At 44.3% G+C, this 26,375-nt stretch overlaps 1 protein-coding gene across 5 annotated transcripts in view; it reads right to left on the reverse strand.

Moving 5' to 3' along the window:
- Window positions 1-26,375, reverse strand: part of LOC105899267 (F-actin-uncapping protein LRRC16A) — a 64,749-nt gene that overhangs the window by 30,716 nt on the left and 7,658 nt on the right. For 4 of the 5 annotated variants that reach the window (XM_031573614.2, XM_031573606.2, XM_031573629.2 and 1 more), the window contains exons 3-13: window positions 14,662-14,712; window positions 10,712-10,771; window positions 10,394-10,515; window positions 9,881-9,978; window positions 8,663-8,733; window positions 8,087-8,160; window positions 7,813-7,888; window positions 4,955-5,043; window positions 4,660-4,754; window positions 3,670-3,756; window positions 1,574-1,677 (exon numbers count right to left, since the gene is read on the reverse strand). In XM_031573614.2, the coding sequence (XP_031429474.1) occupies window positions 1,574-1,677; window positions 3,670-3,756; window positions 4,660-4,754; window positions 4,955-5,043; window positions 7,813-7,888; window positions 8,087-8,160; window positions 8,663-8,733; window positions 9,881-9,978; window positions 10,394-10,515; window positions 10,712-10,771; window positions 14,662-14,712 (927 nt within the window). Of the gene's footprint in view, window positions 1-1,573; window positions 1,678-3,669; window positions 3,757-4,659; window positions 4,755-4,954; window positions 5,044-5,509; window positions 5,618-7,812; window positions 7,889-8,086; window positions 8,161-8,662; window positions 8,734-9,880; window positions 9,979-10,393; window positions 10,516-10,711; window positions 10,772-14,661; window positions 14,713-26,375 lie in introns of all 5 variants that reach the window. The other variant, XM_031573600.2, reaches the window with a different exon arrangement.

Consider the following 26,375-nt stretch of genomic DNA (forward strand, 5'->3'; position numbering starts at 1 on the left):
ATTCCGTTGCAGACAAGAAAAGAGATGGAAAATGCACTGGTACGCAGCATTTCTTTGTCTGCCTTAGTGTAATTAGACTACAATATGTGAATAGAAATAACAAGTCATTATTGTGTATTTACATCATGACTTTCGTTTACCACTTACTGAGCATTTAATTCAAGTTAGACAAACTTGACTACCTCTTCCCAGAAACTCTAGTCTTTCAAGGGGTTTAACCTTTTAAAACAAACATTTTCTTCTTTTTATGTTTTTTAAAAGCATGCCAGGATATATGTAAACTTCAAGGATATCAAAGATGAATTGCATAAACCCATAACACAGGTTCTCCTGCTTCCTCGCTAATATGGACAGATATATGTAGGCATAATGCACCACTCTTCCAATAAAGGATATTTTCACTCTTCCAATAAAGGATATTTTCACTCTTCCAATAAAGGATATTTTCACTCTTCCAATAAAGGATATTTTCACTCTTCCAATAAAGGATATTTTTTGTCAGATAGATAAATCCGACTCACTGCAGTGCCGATGCAGTGATGGTTTGTCATTTCCATATTCAAAATGTTCCCTGTCAAAGAAGAATACGTTTGCACACCTATTTCCAAAATCCAAGCCTCGGGGGAAAGTGTGATTTATTGCCCGCCAATAAATAGCCCGTAAATAGGCCGTTTCCACAGGCTGTTTTCCCCGCCAAACTAGGGCCCTAAATGTAGAGTAAATGCTACATGTACGTGTACGGGATCAACATTTATAGGTGCAGTACAAGCAGCGATCATCGGGGTCCAAGCAGCATGTGCGAACTGTCCCAAGCAGCGAAAGGTTGAATAATTTGGCCGCTTAAACAGGTGAAAGAGTTAAATTATTATAAGAGTTATATAAGAATTTAAAGACAAAATTAATGTTGAAGCTAGACCAAACCACGTGAGGGGAACAGAGGAAACCATGTTGGAGCGACATCTTATGGCTGATTTGTTTGAAATTTGGTAAATAGCTTCTAAATGCTATTATGAATGAACCTACAAAACTTCATTAAGATTGGCCATTCACACAGACATGTATTGGCTGCTGAATTCAAATGGAACTCTAGGAGATGAGCAAATGTAGCCAAGTATAAGCATACAAAATTTCACAATGGGTAATTGAGATATTGAAATGTGTCAGTAAATGTGCAGCGCCCCCTATGGACAAAATGTCACGAAATGTGGCATGTGTCCAAAGAATGTGGTAATGATGCAGGGTGTCAAATTTAGTTTGAACCTTTACATCACAAGATATTGGCCTTTGAAGAGCTAGATTTTAGTTTGAACATTATTCACCAGGAGTACACCACCCCACAAATGAATCATAATGAGCTATGGTAATGCGCCTCTTAGAGGCCAGTTTGCCATATCAATTTGATATTTTTTTGGCAGAATAGTTTAAGCGATTGCCGAAAAAGTGTTTTGACCCTACCTCACTTCAGTCGTGGCTACCTGCGCACATTGGCGGTCATAATAAGAACATATTTGTGTCTGGTTGTGCATGTGTACGTTTATTCTACAAACAGTGCATCTGGAGAGGGGGTACCTACCGTGAGGTCGTCTCCCCGCAGTATATTCCCTGAGAGGTCGAGGTGGGTGAGAGTGCTGGGGATGGACTGGTTGGCACTGAGTGACTGGGCAAGGCTATTCACCCCTGGGAGACAAGGATACGAAGACAGATAAATGACAAAAGGCGAAGACACCAACAGGACAGTATTGAACCAAACTAAATCAGGTGAACAGCAGAACGGCAAATGATTGACAGGAATGCACAGTGTATAGCATGTATTTTTATATAAAACAACCTCAACAAACGCTTTAAACAATACACAATAAAATAACCCATCACACAGGCACCATATATATATATATACACATATACATATACACACACACACACACACACACACACACACACACACACACAAATATATAGAGAAGATAGAAAGAAAGAAAGAAAGAAGGAACGAAACCCAAGAGGGAGGGAGAAAGACTAACAGGAGAATTCCATTAATATTTCAATCCCAGAAAAGCCTGTAGCTGTGGTTATTAGTGTTGCTGAGGAGGCATCCAGCTGCCTTTAACATTCCCTTAAAAGGGCTTCAAGGCCTTTAACTGGTTTATTGAAAATAGGTCGGATTCATCACAATAGGGTCTGGCAGAGATATTTGTGAATAGCGATGACTTGTTCTCAGCCACATGCGGAGATCAGAAAAACGTGGAGCTCTCCAATCCACCCCCGCTCACTCCCTCTCCTCTATTAGAGCCGGGAATCAGTAGAAACTGGCCTGATGATGGCCAGCCTCCATCTGAAAGGACTACTGTGAGGCACACTGAATTCTGGACTCATTCAATTCAATTCATTCAAGTGCATTTGTCTAGAGCTTCTTACAGACAAGGCTTCAAAAAGCAGCAGCGGACTATGAAAGAAAAACTCCCTGCTAGGCAGAAAAACAGACAGCCTGCCCTCGACTGCCCCTGCTCAGTATTAGTTCATAAAAAAAAATACTAAAAACAAGTATATTCTGTATGCCTAATGGAAAGGATAGTCAGTCCTTTAGCAGTCGTCCAGCTCATTTAAGGGCCTTCAAAGTCTATATATCCCACACATTCCTGCTGGGGCATAAGGCCATGTAAGCCTGGCAAGTTATGTGCAATACAAATATAACTAGGTCAATCTAAGTGGAAATGCCACAAATGTCTTTATGTTAAGCTGTAGTCCCTGGGAGGGCCACTTGCCCCCACCACTCTCCCCTCATCACCCTCATTAAGCACATCTGCGTGTACCACAGACTGGCTCTCAGCCTTCATTTCATTCAGCTGATACCACATCACCAGCACACAGCTCCAGGTAATTATCATACAGACGCCGCACTCGAATCGCTGCAAATAAGTATCTATCCATTCAGCAACACAACCAGACAACGGTTCTGCATTTACATGCTATTAGATCAGCTTATGAAGACAACACTGATATGTCTGTTCTTCCCATTGGTAATGTGTCATTTAGGTGTACCTGTACATTCTGACTTACATACACACACATTAAAACTATTTCACATGTGCACGCTCAACACACACACACACACACACACACACACAGCCTGTCAGATTCTTTTAGTTTCCGGATTCTATTAGGTTTTCTACGGTCAAGTTCTTTTCCCCCCGTAAATGTCAGTGCACCTGTCAGTCATCTCCAGTGGAGTCTGGGAGTGGAGATCTCCACTCATTAGGATTAGGACTCTCACAGCCGTGTCAGGAGAGCTCATTCATTAGCACCTCATTAACCCCCCTTAGCAACCAGGGAGAGACGGAGAGACGACGCACACAGACTTCAGCTGAGGCTGTGAACTCAGAGAGAGAGAGAGAGAGACAGAAAGAGAGAGGGCGAGAGAGAGAAAGAGAGAGAGAGAGAGAAACGTCTCCCAGCTTATTTAACACCAAGTCTTTAACATAGGCCAAAGAACTGAGCCACGCAGCAGAGCAGGCTCAATGCTAATTTCTTGCATTTCCCTTGAAAAGACAGATGGGAGCCCCCAACCGCTAAGTGGCTTCAGAGACGACACAGCAGAGAAGGATTTTGCAATCTAAAAGGTATTTTTACCGGTTTTGAAACGGACACCTGATATTAGCCATATCACTTTACCTTTGGGCGACAGTGAGGTTTTGGAGAAATTGAGATGTGTGAGGCCCTTGCGGAGTTTGGCAAACTGGGCACCCAAAGAGGCGATTCCTGGCAGTGGAGAGAAAAGGAAGTATCTCATGTAAATATTTCCTGGCAGAAATCATCAGAAAACATTGGTTGTCAATTGTGAGAACCTTCACTAATAAAAAATATATATATTTATAAAAAGGGTGGGTTTAAATGACTACTAGGTAATAAAAAAAGGGTAGAATTGGGAGTTCAGTTCTTCCACATGAAGAGATTTACCTCTGACTACACAACCTATTCTCTCTTGGCTTTCCCCCTCCAAAACAGGCAGTTCTGTCTGCCCCACTATCTCCCATGGCTGCCTGTCTGCCTCCTGTCTGCCTCCTCTTTAAATACATTCACTCTTCTCTTCCCTCTCTTCATTCCTCCACCCTTCATTCTGCAGACGTGGTTTTCAATCGGAGCTCAGACTCAAAGGGGCTCTGGCAGGCAAACAGAGAGTGAATTCCTTTGTTGTCAGGAGTGACTAGGCCCTGGACATTCTGCCGCTAAATGTTACATGAGGACAAATCTACTGGTCTGCAGTCATGGGGTGGACGCACATACTCTGTTAATGTCACATGAAAGATTTAAACTTCACAAAATGTTGGGGGGCTTTCGGGTACAAACCAGCATCTCTAGAGAATTGTGGTTGTACAAATCCCAGTCAACCTGATGAAATATTGTGAAATATTCTAATGCTTTATGGATGGGTGAGAAGGCAAACACTACATAATATATTCAGTTCATTTCTGATCAATAAGAAATCCAAATCAAGGCAGTAATTAAGTATGAATGAATGTTGTGAATATTACAGAATAACTGAATATTCATACCAAAGACCTAAATCAGAAATGTGGGGATGCGTGCTACTCTATGCATTTAGACAGAATAAAAAATGTAAAAAGCCTGAAATGGATAACTCAATTAAACCTGTGAGCGTACCTCTGTCCTCAAGTGGGTTGTTGGCAAGGTTTAGAGTATGGAGCCCTGAGCTGGAATTATGGGCCAGCGCATTAGCCAGCTTCTGTACAAAGTCCCTGCAGGTCAGAAAGACAGCAAGAGAAGAGAGAAAGACAAAAGAAAGAGAGAAAAAAAACAAAGAGAGAGAGAGAAGGAAAGAGAGGGAGATAGACAGATAGAAAGACAGATAGAAAGACAGATGAAGAGATGTTAATCACAAAACTCTTGCATTTTTATCTTAGTCATAGTTTATGTATGTGTATGTGCCCCAACTGACGTTTTGAGTCCCGCGTTGTCCAGCACCAGCTCCTCCAGGCGACTGGAGCGGGCCACCACCCTCAGGATCTGCTCACAGACGTCTGCAGACTGCACAGGGCGAAGAGACCCAGTTCAGAGGGAGAGAGACAGTAACATTCTTCAGTACATTCAGAGGACAACGACGAGGAGTTAATGTGGTGTGAAAATCAGTTCAAGAATATCAGGAGCAACACGGGCTAATGAGGACAGACAATAAACCATGTGCAAACTTAATCTAAACATAATGACTTTGTGAAGACAGTGGTTTGGCCAGCGTGAGATGTGATCCCAGGAATTGCGTTGGGCACACTAACCACAGTGCAAATCACCATTGCTGCTAGCTTTGTTACCACCACTATAGATGGATAATTCCAGCTTAGTGATGATCCCCCTTAAATGACTTCAACACAGTAAATCAAAATGCTGCCCCAGGACACCCAATGGAAAGTGAGGAACAGAGACACCAAGAGCCCAGTGGTGACTATGCGGTCGGGGGGGGGGGGGGGGGGGGGCTATCTCTGAGGCTGTTAGTTACTCTGAGGCTGGTTCCGTTGCAGAGAGTGGAGGTCGGGAAGCGGAGGGTAGTCAAAACACTCCGAATGCTGGAGGAGGTTGAGGAAGGAGGCAGGGGTAGGGGGTTCTGCTGGATCCCAGAGACAAAAATAAATGGGGGTAGATTAAAAATTGAAGTCTGACGAGCTCTGACCCAATTCTTTGGTTGGGCCCATCTCCGTCTCCCAGCTCTGGCAAAGAGGCTAAGACTTTCTAGTCTATTTAACCAGGCCGTGCCACTTACACATACACATCCCCCCCACTAACCCTTGTTTAAATGTTGTTGTATTCTCGATAAACAAGGCATTCTGTCTCTCCATTAGCCTGGCTAATTGTTTGTTGAGCATGACAATGCAGTATTGTGCGAGGCCTGGCGAGCAGCAGGCAGTCAGGGCAGTCAGGGCAGGAGATGGGACCGAGGAGGGGCGGGTGGATTCTGGGTCACGGGACCAGTGGTGTGGGCGTCCGCAGTGGAATGTGGAGAGAGGGGGCCAGTGAAGGAGGCCGGTCTGCACTGACACACACACACACCACGGCTGACACACACACACACCACGGCTGACACACACACACCACGGCTGACACACACACACCACGGCTGACACACACACACCACGGCTGACACACACACACCATGACTGACACACACACACACACACACCACGGCTGACAAACACACACACAGACACACACCACGGCTCTGCTCAGCACACAACAGTGAGAGGGCAGACTCACACACACAGATGAATACACCCACACACACACAAGCACACACACAAGCACACACACAAACAATACCACTACATTGGCCAGGGAGAGACAGAGAGAGACATCTCAATAGTATAATGGAGCATTCCAAACGCGTTAGCGAGGGAGGCTCCATGATATTTCCCATTAGTTTCAGAGTGCCTCATCTTGTTCCTTTTTATTTGTCACTGTTATTCATGCTATTGGTCACCACTTCACTACCTCTTCTGGATACATCACAATTCTGAATGTTATTTTTGTCTGTGTATGTCTCTTGACTCTAGGAAGAGACCTAGCAGTATCCACATAGTGTGTAGCGCTGTCACTGCAGTGGAAACAGTGACACAGCTAAGTCATACAGTAAACAAAATGGACAAAACCCGTTCTCGCTCGCTCACTCCTTTTCTCTCTCTCTGCTTTTTTTTCTCTCTCTCCATTTCTCTCCCTCTCATTTTCAATCCCTCTCCCCTTTTCCTCTCTCTCAAACCCACACACACGGACCCATGCAGAGACAAAGACAGACACGGCAGGGGTAGTCGCAGCTTCCAGGAGATGAGTATCACTGGCTCATTGCCACAGATTAATCCATTGTACACTTTAATACATTTGAATCGGTGCCAATGATTCACCCACTAGACTTGCCGATAAAGCAATTTGAGTCCTGATTTAATGTCTCTCTCACTCTCTCCCTTTCTGTCAGCTAACTCTCTCCCCCCTCCCACACCTAAATCCCTCCTTCGTGGTTTTTCTTCTTCTATCCTGCTCTTTTATCCTAAGATGGGGATTCAAACCCACATAATGAGGTGCACTCTGTTTTTGGAAGGGGATTTGTGAGTGACGCTGGCTGCATTAATCAGGACAGGTTGGCTTGTTTTCCAGCATCCATAATCATCATAACTGGCTCACATTCTTTGAGTGTTTTTTTCCAGCTGGTGCAACTGGGGGACTCAAGTGACTCTGGTTAAGAATAAAATGCTGTTTATATAGCCAAAAACGTGAAGACCTACAGCAAATAAATGCTTGATCTAATTATTTAACTGCCCAGCTGCTGCCTTGAGCTCGGAATTCCCCATTAATCTGTGGACAGGCCAGTGTGTGTATTTATATACATCTTTCCAGCTATGACATAGAAATGGGATCACAATGACTGTCATATTGTAGGCAACGTCCTTACCAACAGACATCACTTAATTGCGGTTTGTACACTATTTCATCAAATTGTGTTAACTGTAATTATAGGCTGCTACGTGATTAAATAGTACTCCTTTTCGTGTGTAGATGACACTCCTGGTTTCTATGGTGACATAACCCCGTAGAATGTGATGAACGGGAGCTGGTGAGTGGACCTGAGCTTCCTCATCAAAGCACCTAGCCTCGGGCCAGACACTTTCCTGCGCCCGGCTAATCCTCATCAGCCATGAAACAGACAACCAGCGACACCACGATAACATCTCCTCCAGTGTCCTGTCCTCACTGAGGGACTGGTGCATCAAAAGGGCAGCCTGTCAGCCCTGTCAGTCACGAGCCAGATTAACTCACCAGTTTATAATCCTTGGTTGAGAGCTTTGTGAACCACTGGTTGTACTCCAGGACTGCAATAATAGCCACCAAATCCCTGGTATGGAGAGACAAGACATTACACAAATTAAAAAAATGGAAGACGGAAAAAACCTAAAAGGATTGATTCAGTGAATTATAATCCTCCATAAGAGACAGAACACTTGGGAGAGTTTAGACATTTGTTTTCTGTAGATATGGTGACCATGAGAGGACCATGAGAGAGGAGGTAGACATTTAAAAAGAGAGCATTTACCTGTTCTCCAGGTGACTGAAATCCTGAAGATTGAGTTCTCGGGTGTCTTGGGTCAGATAGATTGTGTCTACATCCTGTTTTAATGTGACACCACCACAACCGATCAGATACACACGTTCAAAAATATACAAACTTATATACTAAATATACATACTTGTATACTGTTAAAGACTATATACTATAGATTAGTATACATACTTTAGATGGTGCACAAAGCCTATACATTCTAATCACTATTTGCGGCATTTTCCCAATACTCTGCATAAATCAGGAATCATGTGTGCAAAGCAGCTCCCCGGAGGCAGCGTGGTACCGCTGCTGTATCTATTGTGAGGGCAGCTGCAGTTTCAGCTGCATAAATCAATAGAGGCCAGCAGAGCAGCGACTGAGTGCATCAAGCACAAGATGGCCACTTGAGCGGGCTATTTCCTGCTCGCAGGGGGGCTGGGTGTAGCTCAGAGCATGATGGTGGGACTTACAGTGAGTTTGTGAAGTGGGGCTGGAGTGTGAGTGTGAGTGTGTGTGTGTGTGTGTGTGTGTGTGTGTGTGTGTGTGTGTGTGTGTGTGTGTACTCACCCACTGGACCTCCTCTCTGTAGGGCAGGCCGAGCCAGTCACACACACAGCGGTACTGCTGAGAGAATCCCCCTGGAGAGAGGACGAGAGGACAGCAGGGTTACCTCATCTGTGCGTTTGCATTGTCATCCTATACAATGGCTTACTATTCATGTTTTAACTGCTCCTAATGTCAATCCTTCTTTGGAACGGCACACATTGGTAAAAGTATATTTAACACTTCCAGCCCCACGGCTTTTTTTTGACTATGTTAGGTAGTCTGCCATGCCTGATATTTTTGTATATTTCACCTAACTAAAAACCATGAGGCAAAAGTGGCATTTATGATTATATTCTAGAACACCTCAGCAATAATAAAATGAGAGTAAAAGGAATGTAGTAAAAAACGTTTTTTATTAAAATGAAATCTAAAGACACTAAAATTAAATCTAGTTTTAGAGGTGCTCAGACTTTGTAAAAAAACACATTGTTAATATTTTGGAAGTTTTCTTTTTTACTCTGAGCCCTGTAAACATAGGTGTTTGATAAACTCACCTATGTGGAGCATTCAGAAAGTGTGTGTGGTTTCAATACTAATTTTAAGTAATATACAATGTAACACTTTTCTTCACTTAGACCACTATGCATATTGATGAGAAAGGTGTGAACATTCTGGGACACCTCGGTCAAGAACAATGGCCATGACGTAATGGGCCTAGAATGTCTTTGTTCCTACAGGTTTACTTGACACATCATGAGCCAATAGTGATCACTGAATTACCATCTCCTTATCATATGAATAGTTGTCATTTGCTAATGGGAGGGTCGAAACCTCACTCAGAGGCTGAAATTTGCAAGGGATTCGTAATATTGTCCTTACAAAGTGATTATTTATATTTTAGTTTCAAACTTTACATATTTTAAAAGAAAAGGGTTCAAGGTTGCTGTGGGTGTTAGTTTTATGTTTCTAGGACAAAAACTCGCAGAGATTTTTAAATATATTAATCAAAATACCAAAAAGTTCCCCACGGGGCACCTTGGGGCTTGAAGAGTTAATGTACTTATGCGACATTATTACAAAAATGTATGATAAGGGCAGCAATCTACTCTTTAGGCACAAAACAACTATGGGTCTACACACGCGCCCCCACACACTAACACACTACATGTACACATGCGCACACGCACGCACACACAAACACGCACACACAAACACACATATAAACAAACACAAACACACCACACGGTCCAGGCTCGGGGAGGTTCTGGCTGTCCCAAGCATTCTGTAGACTGCTCAGTCTGTCTGCTGGTTCCATCACCAGCTTCTTCATCACCTTCCTACAAAATTAGAGAGCCAACAGACATCACTGAAACACTTACAACATAGAGAGTCAGTAAATGAAAGGTTGAATAGCATGTCGAATAGTAGCATGTTGTGACATTCCAGGTAGCGAAATGGCGGAAATATCTTTATATATTCCAATTCAGACACAACAATGATGTCACATACTTATATAAGAAAATGAAATCTGAATGTCTATCCTTAAAGAATTGTTCGGTATAAAAAAATTAAAAGGATGGTGTAATTTTGTCAGATGATTTTGTGAATGAACAGCTGTGGGATAGCTTTGTCAGCTTTAGCATCAAATCGTAAAACGTTGGGTGATGTAAAGTATATTAGTGATAAATTAGTTGTTGGGAAGTATATTTTGTCCAAACAACTAATTTGATGAACAGCGGTGTTGAGACTTACGGCGGGGACAGGCCTGGACATATCCTTTGAAGACAGCTGCCTATGTGGGCCACCAGGTCATTCACCTCCTCTGTTGAAGCCAGCTTCAGTGACACCTGGCCCCTCTCATACTCTATGGCCAGCTGAAGGAGACAAGGGGCATTAGACCAACCTAAAGCCTGGACTCTACAGTGTTGACTTGGGTTTTACACTCAGTGAGTTACGCCCGCCATAGAAGCTTCCAGTAAAGCTCAGTGTATGTTGACTTCAAAACATTTCTACTGAATTTCAAGCTTCATGCAATAGTGTGTTGTGTCTTGCACAAAGAGACTTTCTTACCTGCGTGGGCTTATTGCAAGTGATTCCTTGAATCTCCAAATAATTGAAAGTCTGCTCTACCTAGTGTGGAGAAGATGTGGAAAAGTATAAAATTAGGATACTATTAATTAAAAATGTATAATCTAATTGGAAGTTTTGAAGAGATTAATAATGGCTGATTATACCAATGATATTCAGCACACAAATGTGAAAAAACTCTGTCACAAACACAAACCATTGTATCTAATTACTAACAAACTATGATCATCAGTCATCCTTCCCAATCGTCAGTCATCAACAAAATCAAGAATAAGAACCACTGAGAAGATCCACTTCTTGACCTGCACTTATGGCTGCCTCTCCTCTGGAGGCAGCCAGCATCATCATCATCATCATGATAGTATTTCATTTTATACCATACATTGAAGACTCAGTCTTTTAATCGGTTTTAATCTTGAAACAATGACGGCCAACCGTTGTGAGACAGAGCTTGAGTTCCACTCGCCCAGAGCTTCACCTAAGATTATCTGATCTATCCATTGAAGGCTTGCTTGTTAAATGGTTTCTGAGAACCAAGGGCGTCACCCTATTCATGAGGTCTTGGAGACAAGGTACCTGGATTTGACATGGGGGAAGGGAGTTGAGACCACTTGTCACACCTCACTCCTTACTCAGGTCAACCCATCAAAGTATATTCACCCAGAAATGCTTACATACTAGTTAAATCCAAATAAAAGTAACAATTACGACTACGTATAAGAAATATTTAAATATTGACTATGGCATATCCTTATTAACTATAAATATCTTATTTCCGGTTCCTTCGATCATCATCATCAGCATCAGCATCAGCACCAGCATCAGCACCAGCATCAGTACCAGCACCAGCACCAGCACCAGCATCATCATCAGCACCAGCATCATCATCAGCACCAGCACCAGCACCATCATCAGCACCAGCACCAGCACCATCATCAGCACCAGCCAGCATCAGTACCAGCATCATCATCAGCATCAGCACCAGCACCAGCATCAGCATCAGCACCAGCATGAGCATAGCTGTCACAGCAAGCCTCACAGCCCCCCTCCTGTCACTAGACCTTATGGGTGAGTAAACAGCTCTGAATGTCAACCTTCGCTCAGGGCTTCCTTTGCCACCACTCCCAATTCCTTCCCCTAGTTGTGACTGCTACACACAAAACCAAAGAGGCCTCCCTCAACTTCATTCAAAGAACTGATTACCATGTTAAACAGCTTTTAAGCCCTTTAAACAAAATCACCTGTGGATTTCCATCCAGGGGGATGAGTGTTTATATTAATCATATCAGTAACACCCTGTGGATATACTCTCAGAGATCACACGCATCCTGCCACTGCTAAGCCAATAAGGCGACAGAAGACTGGAGCAGGACCACTCGCTGCTCCCCACACCTACCCTCTCTCTGTGTGTGTGAGCAGCGAGGGAAAGAATGCAAAACTGAAATGCTGAATCAGAGGAAGTAAATCAGATAGGTGAACAAAAGAAGGTCAAGCCTTCACAGAGAACAGAAGGAGGAACTGGGGCCAAATACAAAGAGAGATATCGGAGAACGCTGGTTACAACAGATTTTCAAGAATTCCTCAAACAAGAACACTGACGCTTTTATAATTAACAAGAGTGCATAGTTAGTGCATAGATATATAATGATAGCTATAGGAATGAATCAATGAAATGTTTGTTATCACCAGTTATCACCAATTTCTATATTACTGACAGAGACAAGTCAACTAGCACATGTTGGTTTTTAGCTTCGCATGAAGTTATTTTCGTGGTAGAATTACAGTGTAGCAAGCCAATTGAGGATTTATTTGTTTTGATGGAGATGACAAATTACCTTTGGCAATGGTCTAAAAATAGCAGGGGTTTGCCCATACAGGTCTGTGCATCATTCCGCAAGAGATTAAACAATGTCAGACTGTGGCACGTATAATATAATGTAATGGGTTATGAGTTATTCTCAGCTTGTCACACAGAACACCACAAATCAGATTTGTGTTGACCTGGATGATCAAACTATTTCCCACACCCATCACTCATTACTCACAACAAGGCTGCAGTGCCAGAGCACGATTCACTACTATAAATGAAAGAGCAAGCCGCTGCAGGAGTACGCCTGTGCCTAGATGGTTGTGTGCATGCATGTGTAAATGCATGTGTGTGTGTGTGTGTGTATGAGTGTGTGTATGAGTGTGTGTATGAGTGTGTGTATGAGTGTGTGTGTGTGTGTGTGTGTGTGTGTGTGTGTGTGTGTGTGTGTGTGTGTGTGTGTGTGTGTGTGGCCAACAGTAATCACATTCACTTTCGGTCAAGGTTGGAGGCAGCACACACAGACATACACAAAAACACACACACTGATGCATCCAGAGAGTATTGCAGCACCACACTGCAACCTAACCCCAGCAGAAAGGTCTCGCTCAGTAGCCTGAAGCAGCAGCAGCAGCAGCAGCAGCAGCAGCAGCAGCAGCAACGCCCAGCTAACCCACCAAGGCCTGCCTGCTGCTGCCAGCTAGCATTTAGCACCTGACCTCAGACACAAAGAGCCCCTGCAGCTATAGACGGCTACAACCAGAAACAGAAACCACCACCACAATGTGTCAGCCTGCTGTGGTGAGAAAGAGAGAGAGAGAGAGAGAGAGAGAGAGAGAGACAGAGAGGAGAAAAAAAAAAAAAAAAGAATCACCAGGCAACACCAAAACGGCAAGCAGTCATCTCCAGCTACGGCGCTACATCACACAGGCGCCTCTGCGGTAGGGTGGGTGGGCGTGTTTGTTGGGAGGTGAGAGGTCAGATCAGTGCCCCAATTTCACGGAACATGCAAACACTTGCCTAGAGCCATACTATGAAAACAGAGGGAGGGAGCCCAAGCCACTGCACTGCTGAGCAGGCTAAGGCTGTAATTAGCATCGACCTGCCCGGGTTTAGACTCTCTGTTCTCTGTGGTAGCCATAGGCTAGCGTTTGCTGCAAAAAAAGGGAATCTATATTTGTAGAGCGTCCATAGTCAGGACTGTAGTGAATGCATGAACACATTCTTTCAACCCTGGCGTGACTACTGAACTAAACCACAGCTCCACAATGACGGGGGGGAAAAAAACGCTAAAAATGCAACATCCATCTGGATTCAATACAGAAAACTGTCAAAAGCCCATCCGTTCCAAGAGGGTTGTGCTGCATTTGCTGAGTAAGATGTTTTTATCCTCAAAAACATCCGCAGGTAGCAGAGCAGTAAGAGGACAAGCACAGCCCAATGTGTAGCATCAAAATGTACACACAGCCAAGAGAACAAGCAACAGAATGGCACTGGCCATGCATGACGGTTCTGTGGCAGTTCCACTGATTTATGTCATCATTGCTCTCAATGTCACATGGTCACAAGGTTAGTGGGTTGCTAGGTCACATGATGGGCTGCTAGTTGATCCCAGAGAGTAATCAGGCTCAGCGATGTCTCAGACCGGCCGTGGCCTGCATCGGCAAACGAGCATCTAGGGGTCGGTAGGCTCCGCTAAGGCCGTCTCCACCTTCCCACTAATCCCAGCAGGAGTGCTTAGATGAAGGGGATAATCTTCGAGGAATCCTCCACACCAACACTGCTTAGGGCATTCGCTCAGTCTGTCTCTCAGTGCCTTACAGAGCTGTATTCAGTCAGCAAACAACATTTAAAACCAACACACAAACACCTTCACAGTTTAACCACACACACATAAACACCCACCCAGCAGGCACTCGCACATCCTGGATCTGGGATCTACATTATACTGACAGAGGCTAAATGAAGTGGGCACCCATACAAGCACATATTTAAATGCAAAACAGATTGCAAGGCCAGGGTTGCCACTGGTGCTTGGATGAGCACAGATAAAGCAGGTCTGTTATCTGGCCGTGTACTGGGTCACTGTGTGCTGCTGACAGCCCACCAGCCTGAGTGCTCTTACCTTGGAGGGGATCCGTGCTGTGAGGACGTAGGCCCGATGAGAGGCGAGTGCCTGTAGATGAGACAGAGAGAGGGGGGGGGGGGGGGGGGGGAGAGAGAGAGAGGAGGGGGTGAGTCAGTGGCATGGCTTGTAGTTGTACATCACAACATGACAACATGGCTGATAAAGGCATATTAAAACCGTGAAGGGGAAAGCACCAGAATGGTGGAAAATATTAAGACAGACAACAAGAAAGAACATCATGGAATATTCCAAGACCACACACACCATGCTTAAGATAATCAGGGTCTGTTTTCAAAGCCTTTATTTTTGACATGTATGTGTAAAATGGATTTAATATGAAGAGGACAGTGTGTGTGTGTGTGTGTGATCCCAGGGGTCCATTTGAATTCCATCTTCAAGCTAAAAGCAAACACCCCAAAGGATTGCCTTTTTTCATCAAGACATCCCAGCCCATCATTGCCATTCACACAGCATAAAACCTGCAGAGGCTACACACCACAGACTGGTCCTACATCAGCCTTGGGGTAAAACACAAAAACCCCTCATATAAAAACAGCTGATCCTCAGAAATACATCACACAGGCCAATAGAATGGTTCATCGTTCCTGTTGCTCATTCAATCCATTACATCTCTTTCCATGACTACATTGTGAATCATGGTGCATAATTAGCTTGAGAAACATTATTTTCAGCTCAAATGAGGTCACTCATCTAAATAGGAACCTTCTCGATTTAGCTTCTGCCACGGGGCTTCTTCGCCGCTTTGTAGGACTGGGCCAGCAACAACGATGGACTGGAGCAGAATTGGCCCTGATGTGGCCCAGATGAACCCATCATGTCTACGCCAGTACAGGACCAGCTCTGTTTCAGAGGCCGTTGCTAAATCATGTCTGTAATCATGTCTGCAAGAGGCTGACTGTATTGGAACTGTCGGCACAGCAATTCATGGCAAATTCAGATGGGGTCCAGATATATCCTGGAAGTAAAATGGCTTACCATCTTTAAATATCATCTCTGAAGCCTATCAAATAATTAAAACCCTGAAAACACTGTCTGCTCTTTGGTACTGCATTAAAATTTCAGCATGAGAGCAGCCTTTGCATCTTTGATTGGCCTCACAAAAGAAATCTTGTGTGGTTTCTCTATATACACTAACGACTGGGGAAGTCCTAGAATAAAAACAACTGAACTAGTCTGAACTGAGCTCGGCTCTCGGTGTGTGTGTGTGTGTGTGTGTGTGTCCTGCCAAAACATGAAGAGTAAACACAGCCTTATATTCTGCAGTTCAGTAACAGACCTAATACGCTGACAGAAACACTTGTCCTTTTGTTTCTTGCCAAGATTATTACACCATTCTGCAAGACACAATACATGAAGACAATAGCCCAATAGCAAATTGTGACATTTCTTTTTGCATTCTTATTCAAAAAATGTGTAGGCTGTGTACACATTGACTGAATTGTACGAGCCACTACAGTCTACTACTGCAGTCTAAATTTAACCCACAAAACCAGTGGCAGTCCCTGGAGAGAGAGAGAGACAGAGGAGGGAAGAAAAGACAACTAAAATGGACCCAGCTGGTGGCTCATGCAGATGTTTTTGGCTCTCGCTCTCCTCCACTCCCTCTCAGCCTCTGCAGTGTGTGAAGGAGAGGAGAGGAGAGGAGAGGAGAGGAGAGGAGAGGAGAGGAGAGGAGAGGAGAGGAGAGGAGAGGGGCTTCATTTCAGTGATGAGGTTTTGGCCCCTGGGAGCTGCCAGAGTTAATTGGCCCAGTCACTCCCCATCTTCTACAACTACCATAGACCTAAATTTCCTTCGGGATTAATAAAGTATCCATCTATCTATCTAGACCCGTGGAGCGCTCCTGCAGCGCTGGGATACCTGGGATACAGGAAGGAGGTTGTCTCTTCTAGTAATGGGAAGCATAGGGACGAATGGAAAGAGTTGGAGCTCAGGGATACAACCATATTACTGAATAATACTGAACTGTCCGACACAGTTATGTGGCAGCATCTCCAACCACCACTGAAAACCCTGAGCCAATCGAGTCCCAGTGTCTGCATGAGCTCCCTCAGCCAATCATGTCCCAGCATCTCCAGATGGCAGCAGTGGGGGCATATTCTGATCCTACCATACGGCTGGCCCTCCCAACCCAACTAACCAAACCCTCAACCACATCAGAGGAAGCACAAAGGCCGTGCCCATGAAGGTGAATGTGCTGTGCCAATGACAAGAGATGAAAGGAGTTGCGTACACTACAGTAATAAAGCAATAAAGTGTGTGTGTTTATGCTCCTTCTTTCCACCTATTTCGCCTGACTTGGTTGGCAGCACTAAGGTCCATCTGTCTGTCTGGCTGTCTGTCTGTGCCCCATTCTGTGTAGCCTCCCACCCCTTCCTCTGCAAGTTGTTCCCACTCTCACTGCCAGGCCTGTTCTTTTCCATGATCGGGTGTTGGTTCAGTTAGGCAGTCAGGTGATTGTGTTAGCGTGTTAGCTATGGCAATGACATGGTAGGACACGGGCTAAAATGGGTTAAAACCTTCAAAGCTTAAACCTGAAGCGAGCTGAGACAATTTCGCTGAATTTAAATGCAAAATCAATAAAAAAAAAAAACAGGCTTTGATCTGATTGATGTGACAGATTTCGGAAATGTGCTGTAAAATTCTATACTGGTTGTTATTAATCCGGCGCAGTTTCGTTTCTCACTTCCATTCCCTCCTGGGTTGAGCTCCGACTGCCATAGCGAGGGCTGGTGTGTCAGTAGCAGCCGAGAGTCCTGTCAGGAGGGACTACAGATCTCTCAACAGCTTGCAGCAATGGGAGGACAGAGACACCACCTAACGCTGCCTTTGGCCAAACCACTGACCTGGAACGAAGAGACCAGTGTTCTGATGTACAACCTTCACTTCACTTCACTTCACTTCACTGACTCAGATTGGTTTCACCAAGGGTCCGTCTGTCAACACATTTCTTTCAGCTAACAGTTCGGAGTGGCCCATTCTGTGACGAAACACAGATCTAGCATGGTCAGCTAAAGTTATTAATGCTGAAGTACTAGCCTACATTGAATAGAAACTGAAATTTGATGAAAAAAAAATGGAAATATGGTCGATGCTGTGATACATTAAAACACATTAAAACAGAAAACCTCACATCAGCGTTGACAGTGCCAAATGCTGTAGCAGCAAGAACACCACTGAGGCTTAATACCATTTAATAGCTCCAGCACTTATATTATATATATATATATATATATATATATATAATATATATATATATATATATTATATATCCAGCAGTATATTATCTCCTGTCAGGGCCTTCCTTAAAATAAAATAACGATGAGAGGAAAGAGACTGTTTGACAGGAGGGGCAACTATTCTCCCCGCTCTGTTTAATGACCCATCTATTCTTTACGCTGACAGTAGCTTTGGTTGTGTAGTGCTTGACATTCAGACATGGTGATCACCACCAACAATCCTAATTACAGACAAGCACAGCTCTTTGTTGTGCCGTCACGCAAACGACTGAGGAATGACGCGGCTGCTCTGTGGTGTTCTCCACCCCCTCAGGGCTGTGAAGAGGGCAGGAGAGGGCAGGAGCATGTGACCCGTTCCCTTTACGTTACACCAATCAGGCCAGCGGGGGGAACTGGCTGAAGCCTGTGTGGTGAGGCAGCATGACATGTCCGCCCATATGCCCCTTGTGCGCACGTCCAGTCGTTAACTGCTGCTGAAAATTCAGGGCCAAGACGCATGACTCATGCGACTCATTCTGGCTACTGTGACCATGATTAAAATGAACTAAATAAACAGCGTATTCTAAAAGGAGTTCCTGAACATCTTAAAACACCACATAACATTACAAGCTCCACCCTGTGTGCAGTCACTGACTCGAGACCGGCCTGGAGAGAAGAGGCACTGAGGCAGACCGGTGCTGGGGGGACCCCACGCCTGCCTTTCCCCCTGACAGACAGACAGACAGGCTCAGGCTCCACCTGTGCGTCTCAGGGGTGCTCCTGTGTCTTCCCTCCTGTGTCTCACAGCTCTGCACATTAACCTACTTTAGCAGGGAGCTGAGCCGGCAGCCGAGGCAGCTGTGACTAATGCCACACGCAGGATCCAGTCGCATGCGCCTCTGTGTGTTACACCCCCCCCCCCCCCCTGTCTGGGGGAAGTGGGCTGCACCCACAGGTAAGAACATCAGCCAAATGAACGCTCATAAAACACGACACATAATCACACAAGTAACCATGGTGATACGGGGTTATGAATAATAAATGTTTCCAGTGTGGGAATTTGACTATTAGTCTTATTAGCGACACAACATGTGAGAGATGGCATCTTGTGCCATCCCTGCTTTTGCTACCGTAGCACCATAATAATGCTTTATCAGAACTATTCATGTATGGTTGAAAGGGAAGACAGTCACACACTCACGGGAGTGACTTTACATCTGTCTTCTGTGCAGCATCTGAGGAAGTTGATCACATTTTCCTCAGAGACCATCCATACATAATTCCCCTTCATCTTTCAAAAGCGAGGCTACACACCAACGCAGCACACACCTTTCATGTATCTCACCAGCGTCCCATTTCCTTCACTCTTCAAGTAAAACACAAGAAATTGCACAATTACAGCACAAAGGCCTGTAGGCGCATAAGACAATGCTAACAGCAGCAAGATACTCGTAGTCCCCTGCCGGCAAACGAAATGAATCACAATGAACTAAACTGAATCTCCTAAACAGGGTGTTGGCAGACATTCCAGGACAAGGCAACACTGCCTTAGTCTACCACAAGTAAATGAAAAATATTTCCACACAGACAATGTAAGAAAGGGTAGAAGAATGAGTCTTCGTTTAAACTAAACAGAAGGGGCAGGTTTATCTCCCAGCTGGCATGTGCTCTGATAAAGACGAGGATCAAACCAGCTCTGACTGAGTGCTGAGGCGTGGACAGGCATGATAAAGCCAATTCACTATCGCTGCTGACACTGCCCCTCCCTCAAGTGTCTACAATGGAAATGGGCAATCCCCCCTACGAAGGCAGCCTCTTCCTGCTGACGCAGTGCCTTTACAGGGCAGCGGGACTCTGCCTCCGCTGCTCCCTCCTATGCAACTGCTGCTTCTGCAAACACTACAGGTTCTAGAGCTACAGCAGCCGGTTCTAAAGCCACCGCTGGTTCTGGAGTTACTAGTGCCTCTGTCAGGGTTTGCTAATGGCCGACTGCTGACAAGCTTTCAAAAATCATATAAAAAGGTCTGTTTCTTTATCATGTCAATATTAGTACATCTTAATAAACTACTTGCTGATAACATCAGGTATTTCCATAACATTTAGCCTCCCACTCCATTTACAAAGCATCCTTCCTTATCAAGAGACAAGTATGTTAGTCTAACCATAAGGCTAGACAAAGGAGCCAGCTTCTCTCCACACTCACACAGGCACACAGGCACACACACACACACGCATATGCGCACACACAGACTAGTAACAATAGGGGGATTCTGCAGATGGATTTTCCCATTGCCGAGTGCTCCCATCCATGACATCCACATGCCCCTTTTTTCAGCTATTGCTGCGTGCACGCACACACACACACACACACACACACACACACACACACGCACACACGCACACACACGCACACACGCACACACACACACAAACACACACATGCACGCACACAAACACACACACGCACACACACGGATGGCAGAGTTTGGCCAGCTGCCAAAACTCACAGCCTCACAGCACAATGCAGTGCCCTCTTACTAGGAACCATAGAGAAACATGAGGAACACACTAATGGGAGCCACACAGCTGAACTGTACACATATAAATGTGTCATATAACAGATCACTCTGATTGATGGCACAGATTCCTGAAGAGCTCGTGTCTTCTAGGGCAGATCCTATGAGAGCGTTGGCAGCCCTGATAGAGCAGAGGCTGATCTCAACGTGTGGAATATCATATATATATAGATTTTTATAAATTAACTGTGAAAAGTGCCCCATAACCCATTCCAATTTCATTTCAATTTGCCCTGTGTCTAGGCTCAGAGGGAGATTTATGTATGAGCTCAGGAGATTAGATAGGCTGGCATATGTCACAAAAATCTGGACTGGTCATTAGTGGCCTGGGTGGATTTCTTGCACATTCCAAATTTCAGGTTCAACACAATGCCACTCAAATAGAAGGAAACCCTATCCGTAGCACAAAATACAATTCTCTGATCCTTTATATCTACTCTGAAGGATACTCTACATTTTTAAATGCAAGTTTATGTTTAAACTGAACATTTCTTAACACTAGAATCAACCATTCATTTCTCATTTTACTTCACTATTCTTATTAGACTATAGGAGATTCTTAGGAATTATCATTGCAATATTCTAACCTGTGACTGATTACCCTGCTAATCTTATGGTAGTGACAGACATGATGCATAGCTGCAGCAGTTTACATGCTCCTCTAAGATCAGTGACAGAGCAGGGAAGGCTGCCACGCCTCACGGGGAGAAGTGATCGGGGAAAGCCAGCTGGAGACGGACGATAAACATCAGCCGCACGACTCACAGGACTTCCCAAAGCTCCGGCAATCAGCGGCCACTTCAGAGAGCACACTACACACACGCTTTCATCTGCACACTGGCACACCACGGGCCGCACCCTGACCAGCTTCCCCTGCACACACACCCCTCCCCACACACACACACACACACACTGGCCTCACAACCAGTCATATGGCACAGATGACAGGATAAGAGAGCTGGCTCAAGCTCCGGCACAGCCTGAGACAGCCAAACACTGAGGGGTTGGACAGAAATGTGAAACAAGAAAAAAAGGAAGCAAAAACAGAAAATAAATCTGTGAGAACACCAACTTCAGAAGATTATCTGCCAGGGCGATACATAAATAAGCATACACAAGGAGCATTCTGGCATTTAGATACATATTTTTTTAAATCAAGATGGACAAGAATTTCTGATTATATATTAGCAGAGAAGCTTTTGCCTACTCAGCATTTTTTTTTTTATGTTGGAGCACTAGTCCTGTTCAGACCCTATACACAACAACATCCATGTGACACCTCCCCCTACCACTGAGCCAGTGTGGGCAGTCCCAGCTGAGAGCGTGTCAGAGGCTAGAGTTCAGCAGGCCGCATGATATAGCCCTGTCATGGCCATCTCTATCTAATCTCTATCTAGTGACTGTTCATGCACTGAGGTCTACAAGCATGGGGAGTTCATCTCCTGGTGCAGAGAACAACAAAAGTTCAGTATTGCCTTAAAAGTACATGGTTTTAATGAAAAAAAAAAAATAATTAAATTCAAACGTAGCCAAGAGGTACAATCTCTCGACTTGCTATTCATCTATTAAAAAATAAGCCTATTTCCTCTCATATCAAGGAGTCCGTCGACATATTGGCACAACCCTCTGGCTGGTCCAAACACATGAACAGGTGTCGCCCCATAGGCCTCAGGCCTCACTGCATTCTCTCTCTCTCTCTCTCTCTCCTCCTACACACACACAAACACAGACACACACACAGACACACAAATAGACACACACACACACACACACACACACACACACACACACACACACAGACACACACAGAGACACACACAGAGACACACACACACACACACACACACAGACACACACAGACACACACACAGACACACACACAGACACACGTCCATCTACCTGGCACCATACCAGCCTTTGCAGTGATGACAGCAGAGCACATTTCCCTCGGGCAGACGACCAGTCTGACACATAAAACAATGAGAGCATTCATAATGCACTGCAGCATCCGGTGGTGGATTCATTACACAGTAGGGCAATAGCAGTGAGGTGCTACAGTCATTTATATTCCAGGAATTCTGAGGCACAGTCATGTAAGGTCATGTGCTCTTAATGTGCCTCTGATTTATTACATATAAATAATCATTTCCCTCTTCCACAGAGATGGTTTCTGACAAGTAACACATAATGTAAATGGAGCCTGGCACTTATGGTACTCAAGAATCAATAAAACAATTCATAAAAGAGGAAAGGTTTACATGACATGCAGCAGTGTTGAACTTTCTCATAATAAAGATCTACGGCAGGATGGTTTAGTGGGAAAACATAAACTGAAATTTGAAGAGCTGAACAAATCATTTTGATAAATCCATAGATCAAGTGACTTTAAAACTAAAAGTGCTTTGTCAATCTCTGGCTTTGGTCCATGGTCAGCAAAACTGATCTCCACCATTGTTGAGGTGCAATAGAATAAACACAGGAGTTCATTCATTTACATGAAAACACCTCTGTGTGTAGTCCACCACTGGCAGAAAACACCTCTGTGTGTAGTCCACCACTGGCAGAAAAGCACAGAGCATTCAGCTGAGCTGCTACCTCAGTATTTCTGCATGTCTTTCCCAACCCTGATGAGTTGTACTGGTCTGTGACAGATCAGAAAGTGAGAAAGAGAGAGAGGGGGTCAGACAGACAAAGAGATAGAAAGAGATAGAGAGCAAGCACACAACAGATGATACATTTACTCTGGTAGGAAGAACAAACCCTCAGTGCCCTCGTCTGCTACCCAATTAAACCCTACAAGCTGCTCTTCATTCTAGGCCAGTGTACTACATAGGTCTGACAGGCCCGTCACGCCCAGCAGAAAGGTGCGTTGCTATGAGATAACTATGGCTGCTATTGGAAGTATGTTAGTCAGAGGGAGTATGCTGAATGAGTAAATAAAGGCTTGCCTGATGAGACTAGTGACCCCACCTTTGACCATTTTTATGTTTACAAAGAATACCACACACAGAACATCTGTTTGAATCCTTGGGAGCAAAAGAGATTGTGTTTTCTTACTTTAATTTTTTTAATTAAATCATGTAATTGTTGAAGTTATTAAAAATGATGGAAGAGATAACAGTCTTTGGAAGATTTGTATCCCACATGCTTGTCATATGGTTCAGAATATGGTTGCCTGTATGAACCTCGTTTTACCAAACAACAAGGGGTAAGTACTGGGGACAAGAAAAGCACTGCTTCTTGGTGAAGGATGTTGGACAGAATTACTACCTACCAGGGCACTGAATGATTGCCACATGCTTAAAACTCTACATGACTCAGATGGGAAAACTCAGTGTGTGTGTGTGTGTGTGTGTCAGAGTGTGTGTGTCAGAGTGTGTGTGTGTAGTGTAGTGTACGTGCACTGGCCCACATGTGTGCACTTCACACAAACACAGCGAAGCTAAATGTCAGTCTGAGCCCAGGCTGTGATTTTACACCATGGAAACTTCTGATAACACAGAAACATGGTTTTTTTTTTCTCTCTCCTGGAGAGCAGAGTACATTTTCTGGAAAGTCACCACCCTTGACTCAGCCTAAAAAGACAGCATAGGAAGTGACACAGTGCTCCTCAGTGTTGCTGTTAATGCTGAGGTATGTGCTTCAAATTTGGAGTCTTACTAGTCCTCCTAGTTTTAGCTCTTATGCAGGACTTATGCATAGCAAACATGTTTTTTCACATGGCTAGGCTAATGGCACACCACGTCTCCTACTACAGCTGTAACTACAGAACAACAATAAATATTTCATGCCAAAATTGACATTGTGTTGCTAGTGCACATTGCAGTGCATTGAACAGTCAAGAGGAGGAAATAGGGAAATGTGCATGGAGACTAGAAAGAGGGAGAGAGAGATCAGCTACCTGATCAGAAGAAATCCCCAGCCACTGCACTCTATGGAATGGCAGATGAAAGCAGAGGAACATGATGAGCGCTTCCGTGGCAGAAGTAGCAGCCAAGCCCTCGTGAAATGTGCAAAGACAAATGAAAACAGGAATTCCTTTTGAAGACAACTGGCAAATGATGCTTCCTTCTCAAAGAGCTTTTATCTTCTTAAGAAACGGAGTGATCTTGCCACTCACAGGAACCAGCTAGTTATATCTGCCAACGCAGAAAAACTATGCATTATGCATGTGATTTAAGGAGACTTAACCCTGTCTTTGTATAATAAGTACTGAGGTTAAAATTGTTTTCCTTCAGTGTCTTGTCTTTACTGTTCAGCCCATGTGATAAATTAGTATAACTGCAGACCTCTGTCATGTCAATTAGCTTGCTGCATCCACCAACACACATTCAAATATCACGCCTACATGTCAATGGTCAATGTGTTGACCCTAAGACAATCTTCAAGGTTGCATGTTTGGGACCTTACTGCTAGTATCGCTGCATCTGGCAATTTCACAAGTGACAATAAATATACAAGGTTCTCTTTCAGGTGAAACTCAAAGATCACATACAAATAATACAAACACTGAGAGAGACAGGAGACATTGAAGGAACCACCTCTTCAGAAGTTGAAATCAAAATGAATGCATAAAGCAAATACAGGATCTGTAAAGCAAGCGCACATGTGTCTGCAGTAGACATTGCGTCCCCCCCCCCCCCCCGCACCCCAGGGAGCTTGTTAGAGGTGAATATGAATGAGTCTGAGCCAGGAGTGGGGAGGGAAAGGCCAGCCTAGACCTGAACCATTCATCCCAAGGCCCAGCTCATACGAACCTCTGGTCTAACCCGGTCTTTGTTTAACCCTAACCTGATGACAATGTGACACTTCCATAAATAATCAGATGACACTACAAGCAAACTGCAAGCGCTAATTGTAAGAGGATTTGAATTTGAATTGGACATGGAGCTATAGTTTGACTGAGCAAATAAACCATCTCACCACCTCCTTTGGGTAACTGAGATCACATTTGGTTTTCATCATAATCTCTTCAATTTGTTTATGCAAACTACAATAACTGCTATGGGTAGTCCACCAACAGAAATGGAGGTGTCAGCTATGCACAAGTGATCATGTCATGGATTCTTGAGTGGTGAGAAGGTGAAACCTCTCTCACTTACAATGGAAATGGATACAGGTCTATCTCCTCAGTCAATCATTTTCACACATCTGCTTGCCTAGTCTTGCATTCCCCAGCTGGCACACTCAGATGATTTCAACTGTTGTTTCAGCAGGCTGGCTTTCAGACTAGACAAACAGACCTCTTAACATAAACAAACAGATCCACTTGAGACATTGCCCGTCTTTCCTGCATTTACTGTTATTCATGTGACAAATATATTTGCATATTCCCACCAGTGCCACGTCCTACAGGCATGAGCACTATCTATATGGAACTGGTTCAGTTTGCACCCCAGTGCCACGCGACACACACATCCTCCATGCCCGATATAACCACTGACAGTGTTATCACACCAGCCAGCAATGACATCCCCTTCTCTGGGCGTATATCTGGCGTTGTGACACCCTCTCCATGGCCCTTGTGACAGGATGCAGAGTTGTTTAAGGCTAGCAGGCTGGCACAGATCCTGACAGATGAGGGGCCAAGGGAAGTGAAGAGGCGCTAAGTGCACGACTGATGGTTAGACCTGTCTACTTTGGAATCTGTGTCATCAAGTCAAGACAAGCAGAGTTTGGAAGCTCAAAGACCCACACACAGGTGTAGAATTTAGCAGGAGATCCCCCCCCCTTGTCTTTCACGTTTATATGAACTACACACACTCGGTGCTTTCGTTATCCTTCCAAAAGGTCTTTGTGGTTCTTTGTCTAAAACGCTTTAGAAGATACATCACTTATACAAGCTTTTTGATGCCATTCTTTTACACAGAATTTCAACAGCGTGTAAAAAAAACTT

The sequence above is a fragment of the Clupea harengus genome, chromosome 1 (genome assembly GCF_900700415.2).
Source record: "Clupea harengus chromosome 1, Ch_v2.0.2, whole genome shotgun sequence".
NCBI lineage: Eukaryota > Metazoa > Chordata > Actinopteri > Clupeiformes > Clupeidae > Clupea > Clupea harengus.